Raw genomic sequence first — 24,075 nt, forward strand, 5'->3', positions numbered from 1 at the left:
CCCTGGTAATGAGCCTTACTACAGAGTATTTTTTTTCATGTTTCCTTTTTTGAGTTTCTGCTACATTTTTTTTTTGGGTCCGGTTGTGGGGCTTGAACTCTGGGCCTGGGTGCTGTCCCTCAGCTCTTCAGCTCAAGGCTAGTGCTCTACCACTTGAGCCACAGCACCACTTCCGGATTTTTTCTTTTTGCTTATGTGGTGCTGAGGAATCGAACCCAGGGTCACACATGCAAAGCAAGCACTCTACCACTGAGCCACCTTCCCAGCCCTCTGCTACATTTTTAAGCAACATGAACAACTTATACTTTAATGGTATGATCTTTCACAATTCCAGAATTGTATCAGTTGGTAATACAGCTTAAGTAGCTGACATGACTGAATAGTATAAATGTTTTATACACACACACACACACACACACACACACATACATACATATAAAACAGAAATAACACAAATGCAAAATTTTCCAACCTAAAAGAAATCCCAAGGAACTACCATTCCAAAACATAACTGGATACACATTTACCATGTACATGCTAGGTTTTGGGTTTTGTCATTTCTGATCTAGAGACTTATGCTTGAATCTCTGAAAATAAACATTAGTCATCATTATTTTTATACCTATATACTCCACAAATCCATCACAAATCCTATGTGTGAGTTATGACTCAGCCAAACAGGTCATGGTAGGCAAACAACTCCTCAATCTTAGATTATAAATAATTTTTTGGTTAGTCGTGGGGCTTGAACATGGCCTGGGCACTGTCCCTGTGCTCTTTCATTCAAGGGTAGCGCTCTAAGACCACTAAGAGCCACAGTACTACTTCTAGTTTTCTGAGGGTTAACTGAAGATAAGTCTCAGGGACATTCCTGCTTGGGCTGGCTTTGAACCATGATCCTGAAATCTCAGCCTCCTGAGTAACTGGGATTACAGGTGTGAACCATTTTTTTCTATGACAGGAGTCATGAGGAACCTCTCTGTTAGCAAATGGAGATATTTCTACCTTTGGTAGACTGTTAACATGATTCTTATTATTATGGAATTTGTGAGGCCACAATTAAGTAACTTGTAGGCTTTATTAAAATGAAAAAAGGAAGAAAAGGATTAAATACAAATTCCACATCTCCTTGAAACAAAAATCCTATAGTTGTTTTTGGTGCAAGACATGCCACATCACTGAAGCACTTGAGAATTATCATGAAATCCCAGCAAAAGTTATAATTGATTAGAAACCAGCAATAAAAAAAAAAACACCAGAGGCGCACAGATTTTTTTTTTAAAGGATTTTTATACTATATTAAAAAACCACAAAATAAAAAAGGGATCAATCAACATATCCCTTAGAAGTCCTTCCAAGAGTCTCAGTGTCCAACAGCTATGGAGCTGATGCCTTTTTCTGCCCAGTCTGTAGCTTATTTGAGGATCATCGGAATGACGTTAGTTCTTAAAAATCAAACTTGCTCTGCCAAATCCAAGACCCTGAATTTATCCAAATTGTAGAAACATGCTTTTACCACTCGTCCACCGAAATACCTGCCATTCAGATCAACAACAGCTAAAAAGAAAACGCAAAGACAACCAGTTAATAGAAGTATCCTGTAGCTTTAGCTTAAATAACTTTAAATAAATTTAAAGATTAAAATCATGAGTTCAACTTGCAAAATTATTTTTGCTGGGGTTAGAACTCAAAAACTCCTACCGCTTGTAATATTCCTTGACGCTTACTGGTATAATTTACCTTTAATTGCTGATTCAACTCTTTCAAATTCTAAAAATATTCGAACTGCTTCATCATCAGGGGCACCAGGAATCTGGAAAATAAAGTAGAATGAGTAGTTATTATTTGAGACACTACTTGTGTTAGAGCAAATTATCATCATGCATGAACAAGTTGTAAATGACTAAGCAAGTATAATTTATTCATTAGCACAAATGTGCTTAATGTCTGTTTTATGCCAGGCATCATGTTAGGAGCAGGTAACACTCACATAAGAAGCTTTTTTTACTTCCTCAAGTAAGCTGTCTATGCTAGCTGACAAGGAATAATTATGTAATCATTAAACAGCTAAAGATAAAGCAGCAACAGCAGAAATAAAAGCACAAGTTCAGATGAAAAGAATTCATACTCTAGTTGCGTTTCACCAACATACATTTTGATCAGGTCTGGCTTTGTCTAGCTTTCTAGGCCTTCTAAAGGCTCCAATCCATTCATGCCAGTGTATCTCCTACTCATCTACCACAGCCACCATTCCATTGGGGTAGGCCTGCTCACCATCTCCTGCTACCCCACTGGAAGTACTCCTCACCCCATACCCATGTCTGCCTGCTCAGTCCAAAACATAGCTTACATCTGATACTTTTTTTTTTTTTTTTGGGTCCAGTCGTGGGGCCTGAACTCTGGGCCTGAGCGCTGTCCCTCAGCTCTTCAGCTCAAGGCTAGTGTTCTACCACTTAAGCCACAGCGCCACTTCCAGCTTTTTTCTTTTTGCTTATGTGGTGCTGAAGAATTGAACGCAGGGCCTCAGGCATGCAAGGCAAGTGCTCTACCACTGAGCCACCTTCCCAGCCCCACATCTGATACTGTTTAAAGCCTTCTCTATTTTTCTTGATGACCTTTTTCTCAACTGCTGTACTTATCATCAGTATTACCAAACTAGCAACTAAATATTCTCTAGTTATGTGTTTGTATTTCTCCAACTAAACATAACCCCTGAGAGTAGAGAACATGTTTCTTGTATCCTAAACACTCCCAATCCAGAAGGGAATATGTAACAGGTAATAAAAATATTGGGAATCTCACGCATGTCTAAATCTCAACATTTAACCAAAGCTTGTAATCACTATGCTGATCCTCAATCGTAAATAAAACATTTCCACTTCTTCCCCAAATAAAATCTGAAATCATTTTTATGATCAAAATTGGTATAAATGAGAAGTGTAACTAACCAATATGTCACAGCAAGACGGTGTTACATACAGTAATATTCTAGCTTTCTATTTGTAGCATGTTTTCTAACTTGCCAATTAAAACATAATCAATAACATAAAAAAAAAAACAACAAATCAAAAACACAAAAACCCCTCTTACTTCAAATATCACACATTTCCCAACTTTGCCGTATTTTTCGCATTCTTCCTTGGTTTCAACTTCCAAGTCTTCATCTACTTCTCCTGCACCAACCATGTTCTACAAACAAACAAAATATTCAGTTCCCAAGTACAATTACACATATGTAACAGAGGGTTGTTTTTGAAGGGGGGTGTATTTTGGGGAAGGGTGGAGTTGAACTCAGGGCTTCCACCTTGCTTGGTGTGAAAACTGCTGGGCCAAGCTTTCAGCCCCTGTAATAGTTTTATAAACAAAACTTTCATTCATAACGGCAAATATTCCTAATCCCAAATGATGCAATGAAAAACTGTCCTTGACATATCTAAAAGCTGCCATTTCTTTAAAAGTACATTAAGCTTTGAAAAGAGTTACAAGGTCATCTATTCAAGCATCAAATGAAGCAGAATTACTAGCAACTTCACATTTTAAAGCAATTACTCACAACATTCTCAATGTATTTAGCAAAGAAACTGGTACTTGAGTGACAGATAAGATAAAAACCAATCACCACAGGACCTATCTGAAGGTGCTATTTGCTAATGTCTTATAAAATTTTCAGTTTTCTTTAACTTTCCTCATGTGCAGCTAGAGTGACAGGCTTGTGTCGCCATTCCCGGGGTCTTACCAATTTCTGAACTAGTATGGCATCAAGCCACAATTCTCTCCATTTCTATCTCCCAAGCAGCTGGGATTACAGGTGTGAGCCACCATGTCCAGTCTTCAGCCTTAACCTTTATGATAGCAGTAGGGGTAGGATGGGGCAACACACAAAAATCAAGGTAAGACTGGTATCATCCTTTTGCTTCTTACCCTCAGCAGAACCACTTTAGTAGGGCACTTAAGTATCTCTGTTAATGGATTTGAATCCGACTTCTTGGATGCATCTGTAGTAAAACAAATCATCAGACATTACAGAACTAAGTCCTATTATTGTGACTAATTACCTAATAGTAAACACAATAGTTGTGTCCCCAAGTCATCAATGAGTATCTCTGCAATCAACCTCTGCAATATAAACACCTCCTTTGCTCTTGTATATGCTTTCATAATATTTTCTGGAAGTTTCTAGCTTCTACCACTACCTTCCAGTTTTGGCTTATATTTCACCTCCTAAAGGGTGGACATAGCACAGTATGACCCTGATTGGTGAGTCCCAGCTAGACTAAGAGTTCATGGTCACTAGCCCACAGCAGTAAGCAAGAACATCTGAAGCACTGGCTTTCAGATATTGTCACAATTAGGACACTACTGTTTTTAGCAAATACATCCAGGCTCACTGAGTTGCAGAGCAAGTGGGTACTTCACAGTTTTTTCTTCTAGGAAAAAGAATTCAGCTACATGGACTCAAAAATCAACTCATTTTTCTGTTTAAAATGCTAAGACATGTTTATCTTATTGCTACAGGCCTTCAGTACAGAAGATTATAGAAATCATATGAGAACAAAATACTAAGACATCAACTACAGATGACAAAGCAACAGTAGACAGAAAGCCGTTTGTATGAAAATGAGGAACCACATCTGTAACAAATTTTGGGGAAAAGAACTATGGAAAAGATCAGACACAGGCATGCATACACGCTATGAAAACAAACACTTCCTCTGAGGCCAACAAGATGTTTTGCTAGTCAAAGCAGGTATGACATTGTTTTCCTCAGGGCTATTTATTTTCTGCCCAAGCTTTAGCTTGTCCTCCCACAGGCCTTCATCTCTCTACCTCAGTTCTGACAAAGCAAAAGATGAGCCTCAGGACTCTTTCTTCACAAACAGAAATGGAAATGCACCCTCTTAGAGCGCAGGACTGACATCTGCTGACAGAGGGAGGGCGCACCCCCTCTCTGCACTCACCCTGAGCCTCTCCCTTCTCGGTGGCGTCACCCACGATGATCTTGCCGCCCCTTTTGCTGGTCTTCTCCACAGACAAGGCGGTGCTCAGCCCTTGCTCGTGCTTCCCCAGCCCCTGGCCTTCCCGGAAGCCGTACTTCTGCATGATCTTATGTGCTACTGTGCCCCTAGGAGGAGAACAATGGAAAAGGGCCCTTAGAGTCAATGCTGCCAAGTATAGCTTAGGCTGGATTTTGTTTCATAGCTATCACCTTCCGGTGAGAGATCACATACAACAGTAAGTCTTTAGATGTTCAGGATGTTCAATGTAAAAGAAAACAATGAAGCTGGGCACTGGTGGTTCATGCCTATAATCCTAGCTACTCAGAAGGCTGAGATCTGAGGACCACATTTCCAAGCCAGTCTGGGCAAGAGAGTCAGTAAGACCTTATCTCCAATTAACCAACAAAAAGCTGGAAATGGGAGTGTGACTCAAGAGGTAGAGCACCAGCCTTGAATGAAAAAGCTAAGGACAAGCTCCTAGGCCCTGAGTTTGAGCCCCAGGACCAGCATAAACAAAGCAAAACAAATGAGTGCCACCCAGGATAATGTTTACCTCTAGAGGAGCCTTACTTTTCTCTGATGACTTCTCCTCCCTGTGCTCCCTGCCTGCATTGCTACACTGCTTATGATCACTGTCAAGAACTTAAGACTGAAGTTTCAGAATGAAGATGGTGGTATTTTTCTAAATTGCATAATAAACTTTCAAATGCAAGAACCTTAGGAGATCATCTAAGGTGTAAACACATGGAAAACAACAACAAGGCCAAGAGTAGTAACTCACCTAAGATTGGGCACAATAAAAGAGGTCTCATTTGGAATTATTTCCATTGGTGTTATGGGAGAAGTGAAACAGCATCCAAACTCATGTTTCTGAGCCCATTTTTTTGTGTGTTTCATTTTGTTTTGGTGCCAATACTGGGACTTGAACTCTGGGCTTCAAATACTCTTGCTTTTTGCTCAAGGCTGGCATTCTACCCTTTGAGTGACACTTCTATTTTTGCTGGGTAAGTGGAGACAAAGAATTTCCTGGGCCAGGAACCAGGGGCTCACACCTGTAATCCTAAATACTCAAGAGGCTGAGATCTGAGGATTGTGGTTCAAAGCCAACCCTGGGCAGACTCATCTCCAATTAACCACTCAAAAGCTAGAAGTGGTGCTGTGAATCAAAGTGATAGAGCACTAGCCGTGAGCAAAAGAGGTCAGGGAAAACACCTAGGTCCTGAGTTGAAGCCCCAAAACTGACCAAAACAGGAAAAAAGAAAAAAAAGAAAAGTATTTCCTGGATTTGCCTGCTAGGGCTGTCTTTGAACCTCAGTCTTCAGGTCATAGCCTCCTGAGCAGCTAGGATTACAGACATGAGCCCCTGGCACCTGGCTTCTCAACTCTTTAACAGTTAGGAGCATCCTTCTATTACATTACAGTGCCTGCTGACTCTTAAGGCACTTCTGAATGACAGCCTTTGCTTAGCCTTGAGGCATGAAATCCTGTTTCTATTAGAACTACGTCTCCATACTTCATCTTTCACAGATTTTAGACTTTTTTTGAACAAACTATTCCAGGGCAAAAAAAGACTAAAACCACAAAGCTATACACAGCACAATGCATCTTTCTTAAGGATAAGCTCAAGATCTAATTCTTTTTTTTGGTTGGTCATGGGGCTTGAACTTTGGGCCTAAGTGCTGTCCCTGAGCTCTTCAGCTCAATGCTAGTGCTCTACTACTGGAGCCAGTGCCACTTCTGGTTTTCTGGTGGTTAACTGGAGATAACAGTCTCATGGACTTTCCTTGTCCCGGCTGGCTTTGAACTATGATCCTCAGATCTCAGCTTCCTGAGTAGGTAGGATTACAAGCGTGAGCTACTGATTCCCAGCTAAGATCTAATTCATTTTTTTTTTCTTTGCCAGTCGTGGGGCCTGAACTCTGGGCCTGGGCACTGTCCCTCAGCTCTTCAGCTCAAGGCTAGTGCTCTACCACTTGAGCCACAGTGCCACTTCTGGCTTTTTCTGCTTATGTGGTGCTGAGGAATCAAACCCAGGGCCTCGTGCATGCAAGGCACGCACTCTACCACTGAGCTACCTTCCCAACCCGATCCAATTCATTTTTATAGGGGAATTAAATAGTCACCTTTTATCATAAGGGGGAGGGGCGCACCCCAAACCCAGTAGCACTTCCACGTCTAGACATCCTAAGGCGGCCATGTCCAGGAAGACTCATAGCAGTAATGGCAATGTATGTGTACCCGCACTGTTACCACTAGCTACGAGTGGCTGAGCACTTGAAATGACAGCAGTGGGAAGGAGAAACAAGTTCTGACCAGTCACCACCCTGAGGGCTGACAACCAAAGCAGAGGCAAGTGAGCGCGTCAAAGTAGCACCAGGCCACATCAGGTCATGCTCACTGTTACCAGCTGTGGTTCACCACAGGAAGTGTCTGGTTCCCACCCAACAAAGAACTTACTGTGACTCTGATGTATTCCATGGTCCTTCATAGAATCATAAACAACATAAAAAATGTTCTCTTAACCGAAATGCATGGCTAGTCTACTGGGGTTAAAAAGAAAAATCCACAAGTCCTACCAGAAGGTCAGACTTAAAATTGATTTTTATACTCTAACAAACAAATATCCAATTATAGTTAGAGTGACCTACTTGTATTTATAACTCAAACCAAGGTTTGTTTTTTTTTTTTTGCTTTTGTTTTTAATATGGAACACTGAGGAATTTGTGTGTCTTTCCAATCTTCTCCACACGGTTCTAATTTTAGTGTATGTACTGCCCCAGGTCATTCACTCAAACCATGTTTGAAACCAAAGGTACAGGGCCAGGACTTTCAGGCAAATGACCCATTTGATTAGGAAAAAGAGATACATAAAGGAAAAAGGAAATAAGCTAAGCTCTAATTCTATTCCTGAGCCTTTTTTTTTTTTTTTGGTCACTCTTGGGGCTTGAACTCTAGGCCTGGGCACTGTCCCTGAGCTCTTCAGTTCAAGGCTAGTGCTCTACCACTTGAGCCACAACGCCACTTTCTTTTTTCTGGTGGTGTTTCTGGTGGTGTATTGGAGATAAGAGTCTCATGGACTTCCCTGCCTGGGCTGGCTTTGAACCTTGGTCCTCAGATCTCAGCCCCTGAGTAGCTAGGATTATAGGTGTGAGTCACTGGCGCCCGGATTTGAGCCATTTTTCTTGCAAGTATTACAACAGTATCTGTAAAACATTAGCAAAAACTGTTCCTGCACAGAAAATAATGTTCATCACCTAGTAGTCAAGACTTTCCTGTTTAACACAAAACCACAGCTGGAACACAGTCAAACATGCCTTGAATGCCCATCCCTGAGCAGAGGGCCCTGTGTGATCAAATATACCACAAATCTTCCTGAAGGCCCAAAGGTCCCTTTTTTTAAATGAGCTGTTCTACTGGAAAAGGCACCAATGTTTCACAGAGTTCCTGGAGCCACGTGTACATTTTCTTCTGTAGAACCCTCAAGTCTTACCCCATGTTAGCAAGGAAGGAGTTACTGGGCCCGGTTGGAGACCTGGGCCTGTCAGGTTCTTCATACACTGGAGGGGGAATAGCAGCTTTGGAAGACTGTGACCGGGGCCTTGAATCCTCTTCATAAGGAAAATCTCGGGGTACTGATGGAGAAAGATAAAAGTTCACTAAAATACTACTAAATCTGATCTTGTATCAATTATTTATGTTGAAATGATTTAATCTACATTTTTTTGCTTACTACAAAGAAAAAGGTAAATTTTATGTAATCCTCTTTTATATAAATTCTTTTTTAAACAGAGGTAGGACAGTACTTTTGCTTATTCCATGGCTTATATCCCCTCAAATGTTGTTCTTGCATTACTCAAGGGCTATTTATTCTTTAAAGTCTTTACAATTTTCTTGCTTAAATCTTTAAGACATGCAATCCTGATCCTCATAGTATCTGTGTGCCTGTCCTAAGATTCTCTAACTTTCCTCCTTGGCCTCTCAGACAGAAAGGTATGAGGTCAAAGCCATGCAACCAACAGGGCTTTCAACTTAGATTAACAGCAGAACCATGGGAAGCTGTAAACTCTCCTGATACCTGAGTCCTATTCTCAAAGACTGGTTTCAATTGGGGATGTTTGTTAATAGGTATGTAGCAATATTTAAAAAATTACATTCTTTAAAAATAGCACAAATAGTGTACTATATCAAAGGAATATTAGAGTTGATCACATTTAGTTATGATACCACAGGTATGGCTCAACTCTGTGCATGAAAAAATGATCTACATGCAACTTCCAAGCCCAAGCCCAACCCCCAGATTCTAGAAGAGCTCTGGAGAAGCAGGAGGACACATTCTGACAGAGGACAGAATAACAGGCACACATCTATCTACTCTGAGAATTACAGGAAAACAATTTAATCAAGGAAGGTACTGTCCCCATGAGAAAAGTCATGAATATAACAGGTCCTAATCCTATGAGCAAAACACATACTTTTGTTTTTGGTAATGTGTTTACTTTTGTTTTCATTAATTCTAAATGAACACTTGGGGGGAAAAAAGCAAAACAAATTGCTTAAAAAAAAGATGAACTCCACTGTATAAAAATCTAAGCCTCAGAGACTGGCATAAACATGGCCTGATACGCTCAATGTGGTGGCTCACAACTGCAACTTCAGTAACAACCCAGGAGGCAGAGATCAGGAGGATCAGCCCAGAAAAAAGTTAGCAAGAGTCCATTTCAACAAAAAAGCAAAGGGGGCATGTCTCAAGTGGTAGTCAAATTTGGGTACTGTAAACAAAACAACAAAAACAAAACAAAGGGCACGGTAAGAAATGCCTCCTAACTACCAGAGCGGAAGTGAGCATCAGACCCAACCCCCAGTGGTATCAGGAGTTCTGAGAGGAGACAGGTTCCAGGCAAAGACCTAAACCCAGGAAACTCAGGAATCAAAGCTTAGTCACCACAATAGGGTTAAAAAAATTGTATCACAGAGGGCTGGGAAGGTGGCTCAGTGGTGGAGTGTTTGCCTTGCAAGCCGGAGGCCCTGAGTTCGATTCCTCAGCACCACATAAGCAAAAAGAAAAAAGCCGGAAGTGGCGCTGTGGCTTGAGTGGTAGAGTGCTAGCCTTGAGCTGAAGAGCTGAGGGACAGCGCCCAGGCCCAGAGTTCAAGCCCCACGACCGGAAATTAAAAAAAAAAAAAAAAATTGTATCACAGAGCAGAAGAGAACTACTTACACTCCTTGTCTTTCTCCACAAGAGAAGTGGGTGGGGCAATGGCAGCTCCGCCCATACCTGCAAAAATATAAACACAGTGCTTAAAGGAGGAAAAACCAAGGCTAAATGCATGACTCAAAGGGCAGAACACTGACTGGCCTAGGAAGCTTGAAAGCTTGAGTTCAATCCCAAGTACTGCCCCCACAAATAAACAAAGGAGACTTTTTCATAGGCTCATAAGGATTGCAACACCTGTCATGTCCACTTGCCAGATTTGTCCACCCATCCCTCTTGGAGAGAAGGAAAAAACAATCCTGCTACTCCATTCCTAACATCTAAGTCATCAGGCATCTAAAGCTAGAATTAGAAGTATAGAAAATTAGTGAAACTCAGACACACAAAACTGTTGTCCTAACAGGCATTCAAAATCCCCAGAATGGAATTATCAAGTGAATTTTAAGATAAAATATAAAAATCCAGACTAACAGTATCCTTAAGAGTAGCATAATTATTTGCTGTAAGTGCATCACTCATCTGATGCTTGTAATACACAACCTCTCTAACTTTATTACCGTTTCCCGCTCAGAAAGTAACCAGAGAACAAATGAGAAGTGGCCAGCACACAGCAAGTTTTTCTAAAGGGTGCAAACTAAGCTAGGACAGATGAAGAAGCAGGGAAATTATGTTATTTAACAAATGTCAGAGGGCCAGACTCAAAAATTAAAACAAACAACTAAAAAAGCAGGTAAGTTCCTCACTCACCATACTGTGGGTTTGCTTTTTTTCTTTAATGTTAAGTTACAAGATTAGGGGACATAGGAGGGGCAATCTAAATCTACTTTCTTTGAAATATTAGAGATCTAGGAATTCCTCATAAAAGGATAGAGAGAGAAAGAATAAAGGACACATGTGGCAACAGGAAGTCCTGGAGGTGATGTGGGTTTTGGGCAGGCATTGGCCATCTTGCCCACCCAGAACCACTGTCTAAGGACTGAGAATTGCTATATAGACAAGACCAGGTGTATTCACCTAGCTAAAAAACCTTGCAAGCTGTAACTAAGAATGGCCATTTTGAGTCTTTAACTCCCATTACCCACAGGAGAGGCAGGAAATGTCTCTCTCTTTATGTATTCTCCCTATTTTCACTCTGTCTCACTAAAATAAACCCTTGTTAAAACTTTCACCTTATGTGTAATTCTTTTTGTGAAACACCCTGAAATGCTTTTATGAGCTCTCAAGGACTTGCGATTTTGCAGGGAAGCTGGAAAGCTGGGAGACCCCTCCTCTACGCTTCAGTGACCCAAACTGAACACTTTATTGGAAGTGGCTCCTGAAGAAGTGGTTAGAACACACTGTCACAACCCTGCTGGGCTTCACTGGGTAGGGAATGTAGACACAAACAAACCAAAAGATACGAGAGAACTTTCCATTGGCTGTGTGACAACTGTAAAGAGAACATGAGTGGACATCAGGAAATTTTTCATTAGGTGTGAGCTCTAAGGTATTATGGGCCAGGCATGGTGGTGCATGCCTGCATTCTAGTATCCTGCATCCTAGTAGGAGATGGAGGCAAAAGGACTGTGAGCCCCAGGCTGGTAAAGTTACTACATTGCTGCTTCCAGGCCTGCCCAGGCTACACAGGGAGAACGGGTCTCAATGTCCCTCCTCTACAACGTAGCATGGCTTAACAAATAAAATAACTTAAAAATGTAAATTAAAATTGGTTACAAAACCATGCTATGTCATCAACATAAAATGTCTGAAAGGAATTAAAACCACTACAGATGCACTACGGCTCACAGCCTGGGTGATAAAAGTCACCTACGAAGATGAACCCGAATAAAACCTTCTTACAGTTCTTTGGAATATTTCCTACCATTTTTTAAAACAAATTCTGATGTGCTTTGGAAAGCAAACTTATGTTAATAAGTTCAATAAAGAAAGGTTCTGGGTTTTTACTGGCAAGTTGCTACAAACCAGATTAAAGCACACCAATCTATTAGTGGCAGTCCAATAGTCCACTGGAGTATTGAACCCCCTCAGATAAGATGGTAACAGTAACATTGTAACAAGGGTTACAGGCAAATAAAAATCATGGGTAAGACGAAAAATGGACCTGTATGATATGCAAAGCATTCATGCCCTCCTGTTCCAGGCTTACAAAGCAGGGGAGAGTAGCAGAGCCTGTTCAGAGCTGTGAAGGTTACAGGAAAAACTCCATGAGAATGCAAAAGAGTGTCTGGTATCTAACAGGCAAACAGAAGATTCAAATTCTTCATTTATTCTCATTTGTGATCACACCACCATGAACCTAAACAAGCATTCTATTCTTTCAATTCCTATTATAGCTAGTAATGGTTAAACTAAAACTCTGCTCACAACATTGTACAGAGAGAGACAAATTTCTGTCTCCCTGCTTTCCCAAGCAAGATGTGAAACATGCAGACAGGTTAAGCAGTCTCTTCAAATTCACTGGCGTTGGTGGCAAGCATGCTCTCGAGTTCGCATCCCCATTCCTCATCTAACGTTAAAGCGACAGAGCAGCTGGACTAGAGGCAGATAACAGGTTAGGAAAAGTGTAAGGACAGAGTCTACACTATCCTCACAGCATACACGTTACTGTCTGAAGCTCAAAGGAAAAGGTCTATGAACATGACGTAAGCTGAAATTGTTATATAAAATGTGGACTGATGGGACTGCAGATGACAAAGCAAATACAGGGATTATTTCTCATGTGTGAAACACAGTGTTTACACGCAAGCCTTACTTCTTTTCCTTCTTTCTCGCTCATAATCTTCATCTTCATCAGAATCTGGATCTGGCCGCCTTGAAAACCCACTAGCTTCATGTCTGTCTTTACGCCTCCTGGAACAACAAGGGAATGATCGTTCACCTCACATCCACCATTTTAGAGACAGGAAGCTGAGATGTCACCTTGACTTTCTCTTAGCAGAGAAATATACAAACCCTCATGCATAATAAATGATTAATTTGTATGTCAGTGGCCTCAACTGCTCGCAAGACGAAAGGAGCAAAGATAAAAAGGAAACATTCAGAAGACAACCTGAACTTGGCCTATAAAATATAACAAGAAAAATATTTTTCTTGACATTTAACTTTTAACATTTAAATGAATGGTAACTTTTTTTGGGGGGGGGGGGGGCCCGGTTGTGGGCCCGATCTCTGGGCCTGGGCGCTGTCTCTCAGCTCTTCAGCTCAAGGCTAGCGCTCTACCACTTGAGCCACAGTGCCACTTCCGGCTTTTTTCTTTTTGCTTATGTGGTGCTGAGGAATCGAACCCAGGGCCTCATGCATGCAAGGCAAGCACTAGCACTCTACCACTGAGCCACCTTCCCAGCCATTTTTTTTGTTGTTGTTGGTTGTAGGGCTTGAACTCTGGGCCTGGGCGCTGTCCTGTGCTCTTCAGCTCAAGGCGAGCATTCTACCTCTTGAGCCACAGCGCCTCTTCTGGTTTTCTAGTGGCTTACTGGAGATAAGAGTCTCATGGACTTTTCAGCCCAGGCTGGCTTTGAACCATGAGCCTCAGATCTCAGCCTCCTGAGTAGCTAGATTACAGGCCTGAGCCACCGGCGCCCAGCTCGGTAACAGTATTCTAAGGTACATATTTACTCATGAAATGATTTACGGTCCGTGTATTTGATAGACATTAACTATTTATATTAAATACCTCACAATTCTTAAAAACATTTTAACTCTTTCTGTGATTGCCAGATCTACATAACTAACTTCAGTCCTAGAGCTGGCACTCATTAATATCCAATGAACATTTCAGTTGCAAAATATCCCCAGCCCAAATGAAGCCTTACTTTTCCCTCTCTTCTATTTCCTTCTGTCTTTCCAGCTCACGCTGCCTCTGCCGCTCTTCCCTCTGGCGCTTCACAACTTTCTCATAATCATTAGGAAACATGGGGTCATATTCATCAGCTAAGGGAATGAGAACTTCTCCTGCAGAAAACCCACTGGGAACAGGGTCCTGGGGAAGGAAAAACACCCAATTAGGTTATTATCGCACAAGTTTACTCACAGTATTAAGGTACAGAATAAAAGAGGCCCTGAAGATCACTTACACCGCCTCTTTATAGACGAGTAGAAAAATTGCCTGTATCACCATTCACCAGGCAGCAGCCAGCTTTCCTGCTACACCACAGTGAAGAATTTTGCCTCTTAGTTTACCACTATTTCCACTACTCTATGACACTTGTACTTAAGTCACCATGAACTGACATTCAAGATATTAGCACTTGGGAGCAAAAAAACTCTTAGCTACAGAAACATTCTGGGCAACTTAAGACAACACATGAATAACATATTCACGGTTAGTCATCATTTAGAATAACTTTAGATTCTGATGAGATGGGCCCAACATTACATTATTACGATGTTAAAAAGCAGTTTCTTGGACTTCTAAAATTCTCTAGAAAATTCTTTCTTTCCAGGTAACCTGCATTTCAGAATCTGAGTCTGACACAATTCTTATCCCAGCATCATTTTTTTTGAAGTCCATTAAGATCAGGTTCCAATGATAACAATTTTATTTCCTCTAAAATCAAGTTTTTAGAAAAGAAACAAACTTAACAAAAAAATTAGAAGCCAGGTATGATAGTATACATATGTAACCTCAGCTACCATAGAGGCAGAGATGTGAGTTCTGAGACCAGCCTAGAAAAAGTTTTGAGACCCTATGTAAAAAATAAACCAAAGGGTATGGGACTGGCTCAAGTGGTAGAACCATTGATTAGCATTTGGCTTGGCCCTGGGTTCAGTCCCAAGTAGTGCAAAAACAGAACAGAGAACAAGAAAACACAAAAGGGAGACAGTATATACAGCCAGTCAGAAAATAGGTTGGTTAGAAACCATTGGTTTGGTATTAATTCAACTTTCTTTTCTAAGTTTTCATACTTTCTTCTGCTAGCTCTTTCTTTTTGTCCTAACCACTAGTTGTTTCTTTTTTGTGTGCCAATCCTGGGGCTTGAATTTAGGGCCTGGGTGCTGTTTCTGAGCTTTTTTTGCTCAAGGCTAGCACTCTGCCACTTGAGCCACAGCTCCACTTCTGGCTTTCTGGTGTTTTACTGCAGATGAGAATCTCACAAACTTTCCTGCCCAGGCTGGCTTTGACCCTCAATCCTCAGATCTCAGCCCCAAGTAGCTAGGATAGAAGGTGTGAGCCACTGGAGCCTGGCTACTGTTAAGCTTTTGATCTTTTTTAGTCAGTCACTTATACTACCACATATCATCTGAATGTCATCTGTAGAGAAATAGCTACAATTTATATGAAATTCACTTGTTCCTCTGTGCAGCTTTAATAATGATTTTGAATAATCATTTATCAGATATTCCTCATTAACTCAGCTTACAGGAAGATGTTGTTTCTAAGCTAAAGTCACTGGGATAATAAAACTTACGGTAACAAAAATGTTTTGGTGTTTTTCTTTTCTTAAAAGTCCCTTTTCTCTATTTTAATCCAAAATAAACAAGTTACAGAAGTCAGAGGAGCCTTATAACAGAAAAATACTTAGGTTTAATTGCTGAAGAGCAGGATTCAAAGTTGTTTTTCTTTTCTGCATGTTGAGATATGCTTGTATATTAGGAGCAACAAATCCATGAACTGGATTTGTTGCATGGAAGCGTGCCGGGTCACAGGCACATGTGAGCTTACCTTCAGCCCAGCTGCTACATGTGGTGGTGTGTCCACTATCTGCCGTTCATCTGAAGAACCGCCCCTCTTCAGGTCAATGACAGGGGCAAGGACTGTGCTTTGTTTTGTCCTTTGGCTCTAAAAGCAGAAAAAAGAGAGGTATACTGAAGTTTCAAATTAACATTCATAATACTGTACCAAAGATTTTTTTTCTAGTTTCTGTACAAAATTTGAAATGATAAAAATCCACCTGTATTTTAACTCAGAAGTTATTACAATCCTGTTCTACTTTGCTTAGTCCACGTTGGTGGTCCCTCATATTTAAGTTTACATGTGAAGTTCAGATGTGAGAAAGCTCCACATAGGATTTTAGCCTCTGGAGGGCAAATCTGCAGCACACTGTAATGTGTGTGGATTCTTCAAAAGGAACAGCTATGCTGGGAAGGCCTGAGCAAGATACTTGAGCATCTGGACTTCCTTTTCTCCTAGGATCTATTATCCTGATCTCCCACTTTTATGATGAACCTACCTCAAAACTTTTCAAAGTCACTAGCACCTGGTAACTTCAGCAACTTTGAAAACTGAATGCCTCTCTCTTAGGCTGACTTTGCCTTTTCATTTTGCTATCTTCCACTGAATTAAGATTGTTCATTAATTGAACAATTGAAAAACTAATCGAATTCATGTTACTAAGCATTAGAAATTGCTTGTTAGAGCAAATTATTTCACACACATAGACTTTCAAGAATAAAACACATGAGAATGGGTATGATGGCTCACACCTATAATCTGGTTACTTAGGAGGTAAATCAGGAGAATCGTGATTAAAGGCTAGCCCAGGCAAAAAGTTGGCGTGACTCCATCTCAACCAACAAAAGGTAAATGGAGCAGGATGCCCTTGGCCAGCACTGTGAGAAGTATAAACAGGAGGATCACCATCTGTGCATAAACACAAGACCCTATTTGAAAACCTACAGCAAAATGGGCTGGAGGTGTGGCTCAAGTGATAGTGCCTGCCTAGCAAGTACGAGTTCAAACCCCAGCCCTGCCCCCCCCATATATATGCCATATGTGTGTGTTATACAGCATATACATTAAATGTAAATAAAAGACATGAAATGTAAAAAGACCTTAAAAACTTGCCAGTTAAGATTAAAGAGAAAAGATTTCTTTTGTAACCTTCCTTTCATTTGGGATGCAAGTTTGTTTTAAAGACAAAATCTGAGTTTGGGTGTGTTGATGGCACATTCCTATAATTCCAGTACTAGGGGAGTTTTTGGTTTTTCTTTGTATGTGTGCGTGCACCAGTATTAGGGCTGAACTCAGAGCCCCATATTCTCACTTGGCTTTGTTGATCAAAGCTTGTACTTTACCACTTGAGCCAAACCTTCACTTTCATCTGATTAACTGGGTACGAGTTTTGCAGTTTTGTCTTCCCCAGCTGGCTAACATTGATTGTAGGTGTGAGCCATCAGCACCTGGCTGCTTATCTGCGATCTTTTATTTGTGTGCTTTATACAAAGAACAAAATCTTGGCTGGGAATGTGGCTTAGTGGTAAGAGTGCTTGCCTAGCATGCATGAAGCCCTGGGTTTGATTCCTCAGTACCACATCAACAGAAAAAGCCGAAGTGGTGCTGTGGCTCAAGTGGCAGAGTGCTAGCCTTGAGCAAAAGAAGCTCAGGGACAGTGCTCATGTCGTGAGTACAAGCCCCCAGGACTGGCAAAAACAAAACAAAAAAAGCAAGAACAAAATCTTTTCATTATCGAAGTACCAGTAGTATCCTCACTAGGGGAATAAGAATGCATGCTCTTGTGTTTCTAACGCATTTATAAGATTATTTCTTTGTTGCTTTGTATGACCCTCCCCCACAGTGTAACCCCTGCTTTCACTATATTTGATGTCAGTATAACTTGTGGAGGAGATGGGGACAAACAAGTCGTTTAAGGATTCAGGTGGACCTGTTGCAACAATGAGAAGTACAAAATGTCATGTCAAAAATGAGCTTTACAATGTCGGTGTGGAGGGGGGGAGGGGGGAGGGGGGGAAGGGAGGTGAAGGGTAAACAAAGGAGGAGGCTGCAATGCTTGGTAAGAAATGTATGCATTATCCTGCCCATGTAATTGTAACCCCTCTGTACAGTATGTTCTCAAATAAAATAAAATTAAAAAAAAAAAAAAAGAATGCATGCTCTGCCAGGTGCCGTTGGCTCATACCTGTAATTCTAACTACTCAGAAGGCTGAGATCTGAGGATCGCAGTTCAAAGCCAGCCCGGGCAGGGAAGTCTGTGAGACTCTTATCTCCAATTAGCCACCAGAAAACTGGAAGTGGTGCTGTAGCTCAAGTGGTTAGCGCTTGCCTTGAACTGAAGAGCTCAGGGACAGCACCCAGGCCCAGAGTTCAAGCCCCACGGCCAACCAAAAAATAATAATAAAAAGAATGCATACTCTAACACATAAGGACTCTTAAACACAAGCAAGCACAATATCACTTTTATCTTTAAAAACATTCAACAAGTCAACTTGTCAAATGAAGTCAATCACGTATTTTTCATATTTTATATGTCGTTATTTCAAGGATATTTCCAATTCCTAATATGTTTCACAACCGTAACAGGACTGATTCCACCTAGAAGTATACAGGACACATTTGTAGCCATGCGTGTGCAACAGCTTTACTCAGCAGAGCTCCGCCTACACCACCCCACTGCCATCCAGCAGGTGCTACTTAAGAGGCACACTGCTGCAGCTCCAGCCTGTATCAGGGCTGTCTGTACTTACAAAATTAGTGTTCTGAATACATTTCCTCCAACTCAGACAGACTGAAGTCTGAAAAACCAGTACCCTGGCTAGACATTCTCCCAGGAGAAGCAAAGTGACCTAAGCCTTTCTTCCTCTTGCCAATAAACAGGAAGAAGGGCAGGCTACAATCTTCCCTCCTTGTCGCCCCCGTCCCCGCCCCCCCAGCACACGCACGCGCACACACACAGGCTCCTGAGACTGGACCTGTCTTGCCATTACCTTTGCTTGAGTGAGGGCTGCCTTCTTCACCTGAAGCTGAGACTGCAGAAGTTTGAAGTTTTTGGACCAGCCTTCAGTTTTTGAGTCACTGGTCTCCACTCCTAGGTCATCATACAGGGACATCTTCTCTCCAGTTTAATGCTGAAAGGCACGCAGAGTAGAGATCAAAGAATGCACAATACACCCCGACACTGAGCACACCCTTGTAGCACACCCCAACCGCAGTCTTTAAAACCAACTCAACATTCTAAACTTGCCAGCAGAGCCCACCTCTTAAAGTAAGAAATCGCTTGCTCACAGAAAGAGAAAATAACTAAATCAAACCCCACAAGTGCAAGTAAATGTGTCAATGCATTGTATGAATTCCCAACTTATGTGTGCATTCCAAAACTGTCCAAATCGGTGTGTGGAAAGCACGTTCCCACATAAACCAGATCTATTTGCTGTGTGCTGGGACTGAGAGGCACACATGAGCAAAGGAGGCAAAGATTTAGCACACTCGGCTTGCATTGTTGGACTCAGGACAAACACTTCCTCTGATGCATTCCTACCCCCCCCCCCCCTCATCAAGGGCACCCAAGAGGGGGCTGTGTCCACACCTGTGTGACCTTGGTTTCACACAGTGGTGTGGGGAACAGGGAGTAGACACCAACTTTTACTCTCCCCGCTGCTCTAGTTTTAAAAGCAGCAGGAATCCCTGCCAGAAGTCAGTGCCCCAAGAAACCTTTGTTGCTCTCCCTGCTTTCTTTTATTTCTTCCTTCATGAACCCTGGGATTATCCAAACCTTCTCCATCTTATTTTATTTAGTAGTGCAAGCTGAACCCAGGGCCTTGTGTCACTAAGCCCAGGTGTTCTATCACTTGAGACACACACCTGGACCCAAGATCCTTTTATGCCTTGGACACAGCCAGGAACACTCACTAGTTGTTTGATAAGACTTTCAGCGTGGGCTGACCTTAAATTACAGATTCTTCTGATCTCTCCCTACTGAAGCTGAGATTGCAGATGTGAGCTACAGGGCCCAGCCTGTTCGGATTTTTAAATGAAATGCCCTAAGCCACCGAGAAGCAAGGTTTATAAAAGCAGCCACTGAACACATGAGAAACAAAACAATGACCTAGGATTCTCCTTGCGTGGAGATCCACAAAGAATCCACAAAGAATAGCACACAAGCCCCCGCCTTGGGCATCTAGAGAGGCCTTTTTTTCTTTTTGGAGGCACTGGGGTTTGAATTAAGAGCCTCACACTTCAGACAGGTACTCCTCCACTTCATTCACATCTCCAGCCCATATAGGCACGGTTTAGTTGTGTGTATGTGCACGTGTGTAACTGTACTGAGGCTTGAGCTCAGGGTGTGGGCATTGTCCCTTAGCTTTTCTGCTCAAGGCTGGTGCTTTCCCACTTGAGCCACACTTCCACTTCTTTTTTTGGGGGGGGGGTCCGGTTGTAGGGCCTGAACTCTGGGCCTGGGCGCTATCCCTCAGCTCTTCAGCTGAAGGCTAGTGCTCTACCACTTGAACCACAGCGCCACTTCTGCCTTTTTTTTTCTTTTTGCTTATGTGGTGCTGGGGAATCGAACCCAGGGCCTCATGCATGCAAGGCAAGCACTCTACCACTGAGCCATCTTCCCAGCCCCCACACTTCTACTTCTGGCTTTTTTGCTGATTAACTGGACATAAGATTCTCACAGACCCCCCCTGGTCCAGATGGCTGCAAACCGTGATCCTCAGAGGGCAGCCTCCACAGTAGCTAGGATTAAAGACATAAACCACCAGCGTCTGCAGTGTTGCTATTCCTGAGGAGGGGTTTTGCTGTATTCCTCGACCATCCCGGATTGTGATCCTCCTACTAGTGCTTCCCCCTGTCACGGAAGATGACGGGAGATGACGTGGACAACACCACCTGCCACTCACACTCATTAACAAGGCTCAGGCCGACCTCCAACCATAATTCCCTTACCTCTGCCTCCCAAGTAACCAGATTATAGGCTGGAGATACCACGCCCAGCTTCAGAAATGCCTCTGGAAACTCCCAGACCAAATCAAGCAAACAGTGATGATTTTTCTTCACAGGTATGGCAGAAATGTAAGCATATCTTCAAAGTTTCAGAGAGAATCCTTCTGGGGCCTGCTTCAAAACCCATTTAATCCTCTTGCTGTAGACTACATGAAAACCCAAATCCACTTTATTCTGCTCTGTCCCTGGGCTAAAACCAGTGTCTGACCCACAGCCAAACAGGAAATGAGACTATGCCATTAATACTTTCCAAGCCACCTGTTTAGAAATTGCTAGTTAGGATGAAGACCATTGTACCAAATGGCTTCTGAGGTTTCTGTGCACTTTCTTCTAGCTCTCAGAGCTCAAAACTCACTATTCAAAAACACAAGTACTCATTACCTGAACCAAAAAAAAAAAAACAAACTTTTTTTTTTGGTCCGTCGTGGGGCTTGAACTCTGGAGGCCTGGGTGTTGTCCCTCAGTTCTTCAGCTCAAGGCTAGCACTCTACCACTTGAGCTACAGCACCACTTTTGGTTTTCTGAGTGTTTATTGGAGATAAGAGTTTCACAGACTTTCCTGCCCAGGCTGGCTTTGAACTGAGATCCTCAGATCTCAGCCTCCTGAGTAGCTAGGATTATAGGCGTGAGCCACCGGCGCCCAGCTCAAAACCCCAAACTTTAAAAAACTCACTATTCACGTATGTATCTTTAAACTTTAACATAGGAAAACTCAAACCGTAAACCAAACAATAATCAATGCCCATAAAAAATGACTATGACTCTCTCACCTGACTTTGAACTGCGATCCTCACCTCAGCCTTCTGAGTAACTAGGATTACAGGCATAAACCACAAACGCCCAGCCATTTTAAAAAAAATACAATAAACACCATCTGTCCAGGAAACAGAAGCTAGAGGCTTTTGTTGTTGTTGTTTTAGTTTTCTTTTCTGTCTTGTTTATCAGTATCTGGTAGGGTAAAGGGGGGGCACAGAAACGGATGGACAAAGAGTGAACAAATAGGGCAGTGGCGCTCACTACACACTAAGTTGAAAATGAACTATAAGGCTTGTAGGTGGGATGAGAGGAAAAAACTTGGAGAAAGTGAGGGTGACACTGTCCATGGTCAGCTAATGTACTCACATTGTACAGTAAAAAGGTGATAATGTTTATTAAAAGAAAAAAAAAAGGTTCAGCCAGAAGACAGACGGTGATTTTTCAAGGTTCCATTTAAGCTGGAAAGAATTAAAAAAAAAAAAAACATGTCCAAGTGACAGGAAAAAGAACATGGAAGAAATCTCCAAAGTGCCACAGCTGTTTATTTTTCTAAGTTTACCTTAAGAGCCTTTATTGACTGCTTTCCCCACAATAAAACCACTCCCAATTAGTTTTCCCTAACATAACAAAACTTGGTTGCTCATGACACATTTACCTAACGGTAACATGCTACCTAATACACCTCTGTCTCTTACCATAAGCCACTGAAAGGCAGGGATTCTATCTTATCACCATGCTGGGACACTCTTAAATACTCTAAAAACATTTCCCGAATGTAGGAGTGCATGAATAGGCAAATATCAATGCATTATTTAAAATAATTATTATGGAACACACTAAGGTCTGCAGATCTGCCCTTTGAGGGCATAACTTAGAGAAGTAAAAATTGTTAAGACTTGAATTACATACCATAATTAATTAGGAAAAAACTATTCCCATCATACAACCATACAAACCATAGTCTAACAAGCATAAAAAGAGCTGCCTCACTGAAGCCTGAGAAATATTGCACACATACAGAGGAAAATAATCAGGAAAGGACGTGGAAGGGTGGTTTCCTTGGACGCTCACAAAATATACAACTTTGTGTAGAATTTGTCAGTTCAGAGAATTAAGATTTTTTTTTCCCTATTCCTCCATCCCTGCCACCTGGTCAAGTTTTAATATTCCCAATCACACTCATAATGTGCTACAGCCAAAAAAACAACAGACCAGCGGGGACCAAAACCAAAGTCCACTACAGGTAAGCAGTAATGTGGGTGTTCAACGGAACACTTTTCCATTTTTTCCCTATTTACTACTATGAAAGAGTTTGAAAAATCAGTATCCTAGGCTCATCTGTTTGTGCTTGAAAGATTATAAGGGGAAGACATGCAGGTAATGAAAGCCAGGTACAAAGAAAACCAACTCCAATGAAGTTACAGGAAGGGTGTAGCAATTCTCGCCACGTACTCCATAAAGTTGATGAACTCCATAATCAGAGCTACTCCTCCCTCTAACATATATAGGTAAAAACATCTGTGTCTTTCTCTGTACATGGAGGTATATACGGCTATCCAGGTATCTCTATACAGGGAGACAGATCCATAGATAGGCTGGCTCCGAGTCAGCGGTCTGTCCTAATGGTACCCAGGCGGTACACGGATTAACCAACCTTTTGGAAGTCTGTCTGTAAGTTATCTCGCACTCCCTGGACTCGTGATCTCTGCACGGCGGCAGCTTTTATCCACTCAAGACGTGGGGACGGCGTGACGCCCTCCAACATCGCCTCCCGAGGCCGCCCGCCCATCCGTCTGCGAGCTGGGGCGGATTCCGGCCCTCGTCCCCGACGGCTCGCACCTGGCCCGGCCAGCTCCGGTTTACGGGGATGCCCCACGGGCACCCCGAGCCTCCGTGGGGCAGACATTCGGGGTCAGCGGGGTCCACTGACCCAATATGGTCAGGACAAGATCCGCACGGGGAAGGACGGAGGGATCGGAAGGGGTCGGGAGGGACGGACGGGCGGACCGACGGGCGGAGCGGGTCTGGGACCCGGGGGGCTGGGGAGGCGGCGGCGGGCCGGAGGGCTGGGGCGAGCCGGGCGAGGCGCCCGCGGCGGAGGGCGGGCTGGACCGCGGGGTCCGGCAGGCGCGCCGGAGTCCCCCCAGCCCCCTCGCGGCCTAAAGCCGCGGCCTCGCGTCCAGCGCCCTCCCGGGGAAGGTGCTCTTGCCCCGGGTCTCCGCTCCCAGTCGGGCCGCCATCCCCAGGCCTCAGGAGAACGACTTACCGGGCCTGGCGGGCGGATCTTGCCCATAGGGCACGACGGCGGCGGCGGCGGCGGCAGCGCGGAGCCCACCCGCACTCCGCCGAAGCCTCCCCCCCGAAGGCCGAGGCCCGCGGCGGCGCCGACCCTCGGCCGAGTCCGCAGGGCACTCGGGGGCGCGGGGCGAAGG

General features: G+C 42.9%; 1 protein-coding gene across 1 annotated transcript; it reads right to left on the minus strand.

Moving 5' to 3' along the window:
* Positions 1 to 1,268: 1,268 nt before the first annotated feature.
* Rbm17 (RNA binding motif protein 17) lies at positions 1,269 to 24,075 on the minus strand. Its single transcript, XM_042686212.1, has 12 exons — positions 23,910 to 24,075; positions 18,871 to 19,011; positions 15,872 to 15,988; positions 14,022 to 14,188; positions 12,962 to 13,059; positions 10,216 to 10,272; positions 8,488 to 8,629; positions 4,959 to 5,122; positions 3,922 to 3,995; positions 3,091 to 3,189; positions 1,741 to 1,813; positions 1,269 to 1,557 (listed from the first exon to the last, which is right to left on the minus strand). Exons 2-12 carry the CDS (start codon positions 18,991 to 18,993, stop codon positions 1,454 to 1,456), a joined length of 1,218 nt encoding a protein of 405 aa, XP_042542146.1. The 5' UTR covers positions 18,994 to 19,011; positions 23,910 to 24,075; the 3' UTR covers positions 1,269 to 1,453.

The sequence above is a fragment of the Dipodomys spectabilis genome, unplaced genomic scaffold (genome assembly GCF_019054845.1).
Source record: "Dipodomys spectabilis isolate Male_0828 unplaced genomic scaffold, ASM1905484v1 ptg000096l, whole genome shotgun sequence".
Taxonomy (NCBI): Eukaryota; Metazoa; Chordata; class Mammalia; order Rodentia; family Heteromyidae; genus Dipodomys; species Dipodomys spectabilis.